The sequence below is a fragment of the Temnothorax longispinosus genome, chromosome 10 (genome assembly GCF_030848805.1).
Source record: "Temnothorax longispinosus isolate EJ_2023e chromosome 10, Tlon_JGU_v1, whole genome shotgun sequence".
Taxonomy (NCBI): domain Eukaryota; kingdom Metazoa; phylum Arthropoda; class Insecta; order Hymenoptera; family Formicidae; genus Temnothorax; species Temnothorax longispinosus.
This window is the reverse complement of record NC_092367.1, coordinates 8,208,562-8,221,485: the sequence shown is the minus strand read 5'-3', so window position 1 is coordinate 8,221,485 and position 12,924 is coordinate 8,208,562. Positions and strand designations below refer to the sequence as shown.

Here is a 12,924-nt window from a genome sequence, read left to right as displayed (position 1 = left end):
TCCTGTAATTCCTTGATATTTCGCTATGCGGCTAATTGTACAGCCGAAAGGAGCATAGAATAGATCATCATAAAGGAAGATGTTTTCACTATATATTTAACTTAATCGATGCATTTATTTGCAATATGATTAAACAAAACGGTCAAAAGTTCAGCACCGAAATCCGCATGTTAACATGCATATGTATATTAGGTGTAACATGATATTATCCAATCGACTTTTCGAGTATCGCGCTACTTGCAGAGTCACGATAACACACACTAGATGCGAAGAAGGGAGATAAATCTTGCAGAAACCGTTTCCACAATTCATTGTGACTCACATACTCTCCTCGCGTTGGAGTGTCCGCGCTTATAATTTCGCACGATCTAGACGGGACGGTTAGTTGAATTACCACCAGTTAAGGCCTCCGCACAATGAAAAACAGATATTAGCGATTAGGACTAAAGAATCAAGAATAAAATTGAATGCACGATAAAAAATAAAAGCATCAGAAACAGGGAATATAACACAGGTAATAGATGATTTTTAACCTATCGGAAGCCGTGTATCAATGCTACACCAGTTTTATTCCTGATTTCTTATTCCTAATCGCTAATATCTGTTCCTTGTTCCTTGTATTTTTCATTGTGCGAAGGCCTTTACACCGTCGCGTGAGCTAGTACAAGACTACAAGTTCGCGCTTACGGGCTGACGCGAGCTGATGTACAACGCAATATATGATGACGAATGCAATTACATCACACCGCCATCCGCGTTCAGGTATGGCATGTCCGTCGCTTGTACCAACATCAAATTTCAGAAAAGAAAAGAAGAAACAAATTCTGTAATTTCATCCTCGAATATGTGTTGAAAGAAATTACTTCATCGCACTCACATTCATCATCATCATCAGCGAAGAAACCGGCGCCCACCGGAGTCACTAGCGGAGAGGAATCGATCTCGCGATATTTTCTCCTTATACCGAAACATCGCGAAAAATAAAACAATATCGATCGTATTGATAAACATATATTTTAATTGCCTATACTTTTTCCTTCTTTTAGTTATTTCTCAACTCTGATGACGCAACGTGGTTGCGCATTTGTACAAACATTAATTCGTTCTAGCGTCTTTTCCCGGACGAACTTAGATTACCTGTATTATCTGTCATCTCTAATAATACGAGACTCACGTAATAACTTCTTAATAACATTTGAGTGTATATCAGTTATTAAATCGTCGATTGTAAAATATCGGAAATTTCGGAAGATACTTGGTACTAACATATACAATACGAAGAAAATATCTATGATACCAGAATACGGTATCAAATTAATATCAACATAACAGTTAACCCTTAAACATACAGATGGGGTATGCCATACCCGGTCGATTTTTTAAATAAACGCCATTTCGGAATGGGTGATGATAGTGGTCTGGTATGGGTCGATAAAAAAAACTTTCAGGTTTCGTCTTGAACGTCCAGTTAAGGCAGCGCGTCAGTCTCGCTATAGAAGTCGAGCAAAAAGGTAAGGAAGTTTGTTTGGGGTACGTTATACCCCCGTTATGTGTTAGTGGAATTTGTTGGCATACTTCATTTTATTTATTTACCCCGCAACATGTTTTATTTTGTAACCGTTTCATGCTTTGCAGATAATTTGAGGTTATAATCTTACAATACGGATTATTTCAGATTATAATATACGGAATGGAAACGCATTCGAAGTCACGCGGTACTTCAGAGATAGCAACATCATTCATTTTTTTTATAAAAATAAATTACTTTCAAAGAATTATATTGTAATTTTAAATTATTTTTAACCTATTTCTGTAAAACAATTAAATATATGTATGGTTCTCATGTTCGTCATTTTGTTGACGCCAAGTTTTTAAAGCCAAATTTAACTTTTAAATTATATTTATCAATCGCAAAAACTAGACATAAAGTCTTAAAATTTTTTATAAATTAGGATTTCAAAATTACAGGATTTTTTTTCACATAATTGAAATGCTCTAAAAAAGTTTAAAATTGTCCAAGTTCACCATGTCAAATAATTCAACTCTTTGGAACAAATAATTATGACGTATTTTTTTTCATATACTATCATTTTTATACTTTCAAGATCCGTTAATAAAATGTCTTTATCAGTTTTTTTGAAGTTATAAATTTAAAAAAAGTGATTTTTGCAAAATTTTCTTACGACTTTATTCGACTTATTTGCAAATATCTTTGAAGGTAAACGTTAAATCACAAAATCATGTACATGGTCTTGTTCCTTACAGTTTAGCACGCAATTTAAAAAAAAAAGGGGTTTAAAATTGACACACAGGACGCGAAGTTATAGTTGAAATACGCGAGTCAAGTATGGCATACCCCCGTTATGTACTAATGTTACAGACTGGAAAGTATGTGTTTAAGGGTTAATATATGAACAAAGTTGAATAATTGAAACTATCAGTATCAATATTACTAATAATTCATATGAATATTTTAAATGGTTTACAACTAAAGGAACGTTTCTTCGATACTGTAATCTTCAGATGACGCATGCTAAATTAAATACATATTATTTAAATCAATATTTATTTAAAAATAATATTCATCAAATCTAATATAAACTCATGTTTTGTTTAAGATAAATTTTGATTAAATTTTATCCAAATTTATAATTTCAACAAGACGAAGGTTTATATAACAAAACGATCTTCTTCCTTTTCTTTCAGTAAAGAATATTCGTAATAACTAATCGACGACTGCTGGACAATGGAACTCTTCGAAATCATGTGCGGCATCGCCGTCGTGATTCTCGCTCTTTATTATTTCCTCACGTCAAGTTATGACTTTTGGAAGTCACGTGGCGTTCGTGGTCCACGACCGATACCGTGGCTGGGTAATTTTAAAGACGTTGTACTTAATAAAACATACACTGAGACAAAAAATTTGTTAAAAAACGGAAAATGTGTTTCATCTAACTAAAATATTTAGTCCGATACGTTCAACTAAACATTAGTTGAATTAACTAATTCTTGATTAAAAAATGTTGATAGTTGACATAAATGAACTATACCTTTTTTAGTGCAACTTAATTATTGTTGAATCAATCATTGGATCAACAACTATACAAATTTAATCCGTACAACCAATTTTTTTTTTCAGTGTATGTAGGCGATTATTTGGCAGAAATGTATAACACCTACAAAGATGAACCAATGATTGGGATATTCGATAGAAAAACACCAGTTCTTGTTATACAAAATCTAGATTTAATTAAAGATGTCCTTATCAAAGATTTCTCCGTATTTGCTAACAGAGGAATACCCACTTCCGAAAAGGTAAGGATATTTTAAGCTATTACATTTAAATACATATATCCAAAGAAAATATAAACAAAACACACATGTCGCATCTGTTTTAAAAATATTCATATATACTTGTTTAATTTTCGTATAATAAGACTTATTAAAAAATGCGAGATGTGAACTCCAAGAGACTTATGCAAGTTTCTGTAAGTTAGTAGAATTTGATTTTGAGTTAAATTTACTTGATTACAATACTTTCTTTGTCACAGGCCGATCCGCTGTCGCAAAATCTTTTCCATTTGGAGCCGAAGAGGTGGCGACCGTTGAGAATGAATCTGTCACCTGTTTTTACATCCGGTAAACTAAAGGAAATGTTCTCTTTAATATCAGAATGTGCTGACCACCTTGTCCAATACATGGAAAAAGTAGTGAGCGAAGATAAATCTGTCGAGTGCCGCGAGTTGACGGCCAAATATACGACCGACGTTATCGGCAGCTGTGCCTTCGGTATCGAGATGAACGCTTTGTCGGACGAAGACAGTGAATTTCGCAAGATGGGAAGAAAAGTATTCAATCCGACTTGGATAAGAATGAGAATAAGACAAATGTTTCCGTGGCTTTACAAATTGTTCGCATCATACGTCCTACCGCAAACAGAAACCACCAAATTCTTCACACGCGTTATCGTGGAGACCATGGACTACAGAGAAACGAATAATATTACTAGAAATGATTTCATTGATATTTTGCGCGAATTAAAGAAACATCCAGATAAATTGGGCGATATTGGTATGTATGTTTATATATTACTTTTATCCGCCATAGGATTATATTTATATTTATGGAAAAATCATACGAGTTTTCATGTGTCTAAAAGTAATTTTATAAATCATAATAAAATAAAATTGACTTTTACTTTCATGGCGACTTCTTTATTACAGCCGTAGTACGGCCAGTTGAACATAATATAATTATAAAAATAATAAAATTATATACATATATGAATTGTTAAGTAATTACCCAGTAAACAAAAGGATATAGCAGTGTATGCCGACAGATTGATAACAGATTAGATCGAAACATGTCAGCAGACTGACATTAACTGCGTCCCTTATATTTTGTTAGTACAGTCTGCTAACATAATCAGAACGCAGATTTTGTTAGCAGACAACAGAAACCGCGCAGACAGTGCCTACTGACAGGCAATGTAAACAGATTCTGTCATATTTCTGGTAACAGTTTGACAACATCGTCTAATAGAGCAGCTTCTGTATGAAAATTTTTGTCTTTCTGACATGAAAAATTTACTGCAAACTCTGCTTAGAATCTGTCTGCGCAGGTTTAGCTATCTGGGTTAGCTAATCTCAAACAACATTAAATTAATATATTGATATATTAATATTATTGATAAATTAATAAAAACATGATATTTTAGATTTGACAGATAGTTTAATGGCTGCTCAAGCGTTTGTATTTTTCGCTGCTGGCTTTGAAACTTCGTCGGCGACTATCAGCAATGTGCTCTACGAGTTAGCATTAAATCAGAAAATACAAGATAATCTGCGTGAAGAAATTGATGAGATGTATGCAAAACATGGTAGAGACTTAACGTACGATAATATAAAAAAAATGGATTACTTAGATAAAGTTTTCAAAGGTATGTCGTTTGAAGAATAATATATGCTATATATTTTTTTAGCGATATTGTAATATGATATCATTGCCAGTAAACTTCAATCTAATTGTAGTTTTTCAATATTTTCACAATTTAACACTATTCTTAATGCATATAGAAACATTACGAAAATATCCGCCGGGACCAATGCTTATGAGAAAGTCCACGTCGAATTATACTTTCGATGGTACTAAAGTTAGTATACCGAAAGATCAAAAGGTATGGATTCCCGTTTACGCGATTCATCGAGATCCGGATATTTATCCAAAGCCAGATGTCTTCGATCCAGAAAGATTTAATGAGGAAGCTGTGCGAAGCAGGCATCCGATGGCTTATCTACCTTTCGGCGACGGGCCAAGGAATTGCATTGGTATATAGTAAAATAATCTGAAATATCCCTTTTCATTTCCTTCCACGCAGAAAAAAATTTTTAATCAAAAAATATTTTTAATTTGTTACATATTTTTCAAATAAAAGTACTTTTGATCGAAAACTTTAATCAAATTTATATCATGATCGTTCTTTTATTTTCAGGAGCGCGTTTCGCTGTTTCTCAGAGTAAAGTTGGACTTGTAAAGATACTACGAAATTACAAAGTCGAGACTTGCGAGAAAACTCCAATACCCTACGTAAACGATCCTAAAGCACTCATATTAACGCCAAAGGGCGGACTACACTTGAAAATAATTAAAATTAATCGACCTTAATTTTTTCAAGTTTTTCTCCAACTCTCCACCGAAAGCGTAATAAAAAATGAAGAAAATCTGTCAATTAGAATGATAAGAGTCATTCTGTAATACATAGTTATTAATTTTTTTAATGTTGTGCATTTACGTCTTATGTAAAATGGTGATTAATTAGATAATTGTAAGTTTATGCTGTTACATATATATCTTAATAATATATAATATGTAATCTTTTAAAAAATTGTCTTCTTTATTTCTTCAGTTAAACGCCCGCCCAACACAAAACTAAATATAAGTGTTTCAGAAACGTTTCAAATTTGCAAAAAAGTTTCGAGATATAACACTAAAACGTCATTGGTAGTCTAAAATACAAAACAGAGAAACATAAAATTTAAAATGTCTAGACGATGTTTATGAGAAAGGGTTTCATAATACAAACAAATCAACTGAAATATATAATGAAAGAATATTTGCCTAAAATCTTTATAATCCTCGAGCAAGTGCATTCAAAACTTTTGGTGCAATATGTAATACTTATTCTTGCAATTCTATTTATTATATAAAATTATATACTTAGTGGTCTTATAATAAAATTACCCTTCTTAAAAATATTTTGTCCTTGTCAAGAAAATGTTTTGCAAAATCAAAAACTTTTTCGAAAATAAATTTTCCTCGATTTGGACCATCGGCTGCGTTTCGACATCCGACTACGACATACGACTGATTGTAGACGCGGCCTAAGGTCTCTGAGCCAGTATTCATAGCCTGTTCTTATTTCAAGATCGTTTTAAGTTTTAAGTAATATCTTAAGATGCTAATACGGCTCTGTATTGCTTCGTAAGATGCTCATCTTAAGACGGTCTTAATTTAAGATCCGACTGTATACGTTTCGACTATGTACTCACTTTGTCTTCTTCAGAACATATAATAAGAGAAAAATACATTTAAAAGTAATAAATTTATTACATATGTATTGTTAATTCATTAATTTTTTAAATAGAAAGTTAAGTTATTTATAGTTTTGAAGAAATGACGTTTCAGATTAAATTCGACAGATAGTTTAATAACTTCACAAGCATATAGATATCTTATTGCTGGCTTTGAAACTTCGTCGTCGATATTGGCAATGCTTCGAGAGTTTTTCGTTACCGCAAAATTAATATCCGCGGTGATTTCTTATTCTCTCTCGCTTCTTGAACAAGGTCCTGTAATTCCTTTATATTTCGCTCAATTAATTGCGGCTAATTGTACAGCCGAAAGGAGGATAGAGTAGATCATCATAAAGGAAAATGTTTTCACTACATATTTAACTTAATCGATGCATTTATTCGCAATATGATTAAACAAACCGTCAAAAGCTCAGCACCGAAATCTGCATGTTATCATACATATATGTATATTAAGTAGGTGTAACATATAATGTTATCTAATCGACTTTTCCGAGTATCGCTACTTGCAGAGTCACGATAAGACACACTAGATGCGTCGGAGAGAGATAAATCTTGAAGATACCGTTTCCACAATTCATCGTGAGTCACATGCTTGTCCACATACTCTCCTCACCCTGGAGCGCTGGCGCTTATAATTCCACACGAGACGGCGACGGTTGGTTGAATCTCCAGTTACAACGTTGCGTGCTACACGTTCACTTACGAGCCGACGCGAGCTGGTACACGGCGCAATATATCTCCCAGAGATGCAATTACGTCGCACCGCCATCCGCGTTCAGGTATGTCACGTTCATTGCTTGTACCAACGTCGAATTTCATCATCGAATATGTGTTGAAAGAAATCACTTCATCACATGTTTATTTATCATCATCATCATCATCATCAGCGAAGAAACCACCGGAATCGCTACGAAGCGGAGAGGAATCGATCTCGCGATTTTTTCGACGCAATATTTTCTACTTTCCGAAACGTTATTACGCGACGGATGAAATGAATTGATATCGATGCTATTGACAGTATTATTTATTGTATCTCGGAAGTATTACATCATATACGTATACGTTACATAAGTCTAGCGTTATCAACGAACCTCTCAATCCCTGATGAACAATGGTTTACTTTGCATCGCGCGTGCGTTACATGTGCTGCATTCAGTCATTCGTTCATGTATTGAATAATGTCGTCATCAAAGTAACATTGACGGGTCTGTGACTGCTATACTTCTCATAATTTATCCCCACTGCGCTACTAGATATCATGCACTGCTCGAGGTCGAGGACGGGCTTGGATTGTAAAACAATAGAACGACCTCTTGTTTCACGTTTTTTCGTTTCTTTTTTTCTACTCCAGTATCGTGGAAAATATTAAGCGACAAGCGAGCGAAATGTAAATAATTGCCACGTAACAGATTGCGTGGTCATCAAATTAAATTTATAAAAAAAATCTCATTTGGCCGGCGATAAATTCTTCGCCTTATATTTCAAGATGATTTGCATGTATTTAAGCGCGCTATATTGAGAAGTAATTGTGCATTATGTACCAACTTTTTTCCTCATTCAATTTTTCTAATTTTGAATTTTGATGACGCAACGTTGGTTGTGTATTTGTGCAAGTATTAATTCGTCCTAAAGTTTTTTTCCAAACAAACGTCTTCAGATTACCTTATTATCTTTCGCATTAGCGTCATAAAAGATATAAAGACTGAGAGATGTAATACTTCTAAATAACATTTAAGTACAAGTCAGTTATTTAGTCGTCAGCTGCAAAATATAAAAAATGAGAGACTTTGTACCAACATATAATACGAAGAAAATGATATCTGTGATACCAGAGTGATAAGGTATCAATTTGGAACAGTTAATATATCAACGAATTTAGATTATTGAATGTCAATATCAATATTGCATAATGCATGTGAATATTTGAAATAGTTTATAAATTAAAAAAAACGCTTCTTTGAGGTATCTCCAGAAGGCACGCTAAATTAAAGTTTTCTCTAAATAAGTTTTCTCCAATTCAATATTAATTTAAGAACAATAGTCATCAAATGTAATTTAAACTCATGACTTGGTAAAGATGCATTCTAATAGTACTTCATTAAATTTTATAATTTCAAGACTATAAGACGTTTATGTAACCAAATGTTTTTTTTTCTTTCAGTAAAGATCATCGTGATAACTGACCGACGATTGTCGAACAATGGAACCCTTCGAAATTCTATGCGGCATCGCCGCCGTAATTATCGCTCTTTATTATTTCCTCACGTCAAGTTATGACTTTTGGAAGTCACGTGGCGTTCCTGGTCCGCAACCGACACCAGGATTCGGCAATTTTAAAGACATTATGTTTAATAATTTATCTATGGGCGATTATACGACAAAATTATATAACGAGCATAAAGATGAACCAATGATTGGGATATTCGCTAGAAAAACTCCAATTCTTATTGTAAAAGATCCAGATTTAATTAAGGATATCCTTATCAAAGATTTCTCCACATTTGCTAACAGAGGACTACCCACTTTCAAAAAGGTGAGGATATTTTAAGCTGTTATATTTAAGTATATCCAGAAAATATATACATTGAAAAAAAAATTTAGATCCAAGAAAATTTATTTTAACATAGTACCAATGACTTATTTACTTAATATAATCACATATTTATTTAGAATTAGATATCTTTACTTAATTTAAGTACTTATATTAAGTAAATAAGTTATTGGTTCTATGTAAATAAATATTTTCTTGAATCTAATTTTTTTTCCAGTGTAAATACACACACGGCGCATGATTTTTAAAGATTCACATAATATTATACTTCTATAATTTTCGTATAATAAAACTTATTTAAAATATGAAATGTATCTCCAAAGAGCTTTATACAAGTCAAGTTAGTAGTTCTTAATTTTAAATTCTATTACAATTCTAATATATCTTTGTCACAGGCCGATCCGCTGTCGCAACATCTTTTCGCTTTGGAGCCGAAGAGATGGCGACCGTTGAGAACGAGACTGTCGCCTGTTTTTACATCCGGTAAACTAAAAGAGATGTTCTCCTTAATATCCAAATGCGCTGACCACCTTGTCCAATACATGGAAAAAGTAGCGAGCAGAAATGAACCGGTAGAATGCCGCGAATTGACGGCCAAATATACGACCGACGTTATCGGTACCTGCGCCTTCGGCATCGAGATGAACGCTTTGTCAGACGAAGACAGTGAATTTCGCAAGATGGGAAGACAAATATTTAATCCGTCTTGGAGAAATACATTACGATTCAGAATGAGACAAATGCTTCCGTGGCTTTACGAATTATCCGCGTACGTCCTACCGCAAACAGAAGTCACCAAATTCTTCACGCGCGTTATCGTGGAGACTATGGACTACAGAGAAACGAATAATATCACTAGACACGATTTCGTTGATATGTTGCGCGAATTAAAGAAACATCCAGATAAATTGGGCGATATTGGTATGTATCTATATATTTATATGTTACTTTTTTTTATCTGTCATAGGACTATCTTTCACATAAAGATACCATAGCAGTTTGCACACTCGTTTAAAATAATTTTATAAATCACAATAAAGTGTAAAGTTAATTTTTACTTTTATAACAACAATTTGTTCTTTATTGCCGAATTTTGACATAGTATAACTTTGAAAATAATGAATTTATTATGTGTGTGAGTTGTTGAGTGATTATATAATCTAATAAAGAATTAAATGGTAATAAATAAATTACATTTTAGATTTGACAGATAATTTAATAGCTGCCCAAGCGTTCGTATTTTTCGCTGCTGGCTTTGAAACTTCGTCAACAACTATTAGCAATGCGCTCTATGAGTTAGCATTAAATCAAAAAGTACAAGACAATTTACGTCAAGAAATTGACGAGATGTATGCAAAACATGGCGAAAATTTAACGTACGATGATATTAAAAAAATGGATTATTTGGATAAAGTTTTCAAAGGTACGTCGTTTGAAGAATAATATTCAGCGATATTCTAATATGATCCCACTGCTAGTATAAACAATCTAATTGTAGTTTTTCAATATTTCCATAATTTGACACTATTCTTAATGCATGCAGAAACATTACGAAAATATCCACCAGTGACAGTTCTTATGAGACAATCCATGTCGAGTTATACTTTCGATGGTACTAAAGTTAGTATACCGAAAAATCAAAGAATATGGATTCCTGCATATGCGATTCAGCGAGATCCGAGTATTTATCCAAAACCAGATGTCTTCGATCCAGAAAGATTTAATGAGGAAGCTGTGCGAAGCAGACATCCGATGGCTTATCTACCTTTCGGCGACGGCCCAAGAAATTGCATTGGTATAGTGAAATGATTTAAAATCACTTTTTATTTCTTTTTGCGCAGAAAAATATTTTTAATTAGAAAATATTTTTATTACATATTTTCCAACTAAAAAGTACTTTTAATCGAAAACTTTAATCTGATCAAACATCATTATATTGTTTTCTTACTTTCAGGGGCTCGCTTCGCCGTTTATCAGAGTAAAGTTGGACTTGTAAAGATATTACGAAACTACAAAGTCGAAACTTGCGAGAAAACTACAATACCCTACGTAAACAATCCTCGAGCATTTCTATTAATGCCAAAAGACGGATTACATTTAAAAATAATTAAAATTAATCAATCTTAATTTTTTTAAGTTTTTCCCGAACTCTCCATAGAAAGCGTAATAAAACGTGAAGAAAATCAATTAGAACAATGATAGGAGTTATTGTTTCTGCTGTAATAGTTATTAATTTTTTAATGTTGTTTAATGTAAAATAGTTACTAATTAGATAGTTTAATTGTAAGTTTATACTGTTACATATATAGATATCTTAATAATACATGTAATATTTTAAAATTGTTTTCTTTATTTCTTGAGATAAAGAGATAAACGCCCACACAATACAAAACTCAATATAAATGTTAACGTTATACCGAAAACATTATACAGAAAAAAATTCTGATTCAGTAAAGTGTAATCATTGTGGAATAATTGTTTCTAAAAGTTATAGAATGCAAAAGAACTAAAGATCACTTATGCGATTATACAATACATAACATAACAGTAAGGTAAATGTACCAATGTCCGGAACCCTAAGACCTATGTCTAGACACCTTTATCATTTTAGTTTTTATATAAATATACAACGCAAATTAAAATCAAAGATAAAAATACGATACAAGAAAAATGTTTTTAGCTTTAATTCTTTAATTTTTATTCGCGTTATAATTTATACCTAAAATGATAAAGATGTCCAGACATAGGTACGTGTCCCAGACATTTGGTACGTCTTACTAGACAAACATCCAAAACGTGGTGTCATCCTAGAAAATTACAAAGCATCAAAATGCATAGCAACATGCAATTATTGCAAAACAATAATAAGTTTTAAGTATGGTATGTTCGTTCTGATAAATCATTCAGAAATAAATCACCTTGATAAATGTAATTGACGTAATTGTATTGATACGAATATAAAAAAAAGAGCAGAAATATGGGACAAGTACGACGTAAGAGGTAGAGATGCGACGTGCAAAACATGTAAGACGGTTTTATAAAACATAACAGTAGGATAACACCTTTAAGGAGCCTGCCACTTGCGAGTTTGTGAGTAAGTATTTATCCAAAAACGTGTAAAATATTGATGAATATAAAGTAGGTAAATAAGTAATAGAGTAATGAAATAATAAATAAGTAAAGATCTAAATAGTCCAGTTTTTATCACGGTACATATATGTATTATAATAATTATATGCAATTTTGACTGAAACAGCGATCGTCCGTGTGTGTTTATGGATTATGGTAGAATTCCTCGAAACAATACAAAATCATATTTCGTGTATATTTTCGAATAATTTAATTAAATCGATGAATTAAACGAAAAACCGTTTTGGAAAATATAATACTCTAAATTATAAAGCGTGAGGAGAACGACAGCTGCAGAGCTGATATTACCATGAGAAATAAATTGGAAATATTTACGACAAATTAAGTACGTGAACGAGCGAATTACGTGCTTGTTCTTTAACGAAAAACGGAATTGTATTCACGGACGCACATTTTTGATACGCATTTTGAAGCAAGCTCGCTCCCTCGTTCGCGATCGCGACAAGCAGAATAACGCCAAACGCGCGATCGTTCTCTTCAATCACTTTAATTGATTATTAATTCCCGCACTCAACGAGAATTTCAAGCTATTCATTGAAGCATCTTCCCGCGCGATTCACTTATTCGGAGTAAGAATCGAAACGGAGCGCGGAGGCAGGAGACGCGAATTCCGAGGTTATGATCGTTTCA

The 12,924-nt window shown here is 32.9% G+C and overlaps 2 protein-coding genes across 2 annotated transcripts in view; one reads left to right on the top strand and one right to left on the bottom strand.

The window, feature by feature from the left end:
- The window catches only part of Alix (programmed cell death 6-interacting protein-like protein AliX), a 34,397-nt gene that overhangs the window by 21,138 nt on the left and 335 nt on the right, over positions 1-12,924 (bottom strand). The window lies entirely within an intron of this gene.
- LOC139820287 (uncharacterized) lies at positions 374-11,484 on the top strand. Its single transcript, XM_071790434.1, has 13 exons — positions 374-514; positions 638-762; positions 2,707-2,873; positions 3,140-3,315; positions 3,552-4,071; positions 4,718-4,939; positions 5,076-5,327; positions 5,492-5,659; positions 8,771-9,126; positions 9,540-10,065; positions 10,346-10,567; positions 10,688-10,939; positions 11,099-11,484. The coding sequence occupies exons 3-13, from the start codon at positions 2,747-2,749 to the stop codon at positions 11,269-11,271; spliced, it is 2,994 nt and encodes a 997-aa protein (XP_071646535.1). The 5' UTR covers positions 374-514; positions 638-762; positions 2,707-2,746; the 3' UTR covers positions 11,272-11,484.

What these genes read in the sequence shown, in the direction of transcription:
- LOC139820287 (XM_071790434.1), top strand. Translation starts at nt 2,747, where the DNA reads ATGGAACTCTTCGAAATCATGTGCGGCATCGCCGTCGTGATTCTCGCT. An exon ending in CTTAGATAAAGTTTTCAAAG is followed by an intron (nt 4,940 to 5,075) that starts GTATGTCGTTTG and finishes TAATGCATATAG; the next exon opens with AAACATTACGAAAATATCCG. An exon ending in CGGCCCAAGAAATTGCATTG is followed by an intron (nt 10,940 to 11,098) that starts GTATAGTGAAAT and finishes TCTTACTTTCAG; the next exon opens with GGGCTCGCTTCGCCGTTTAT.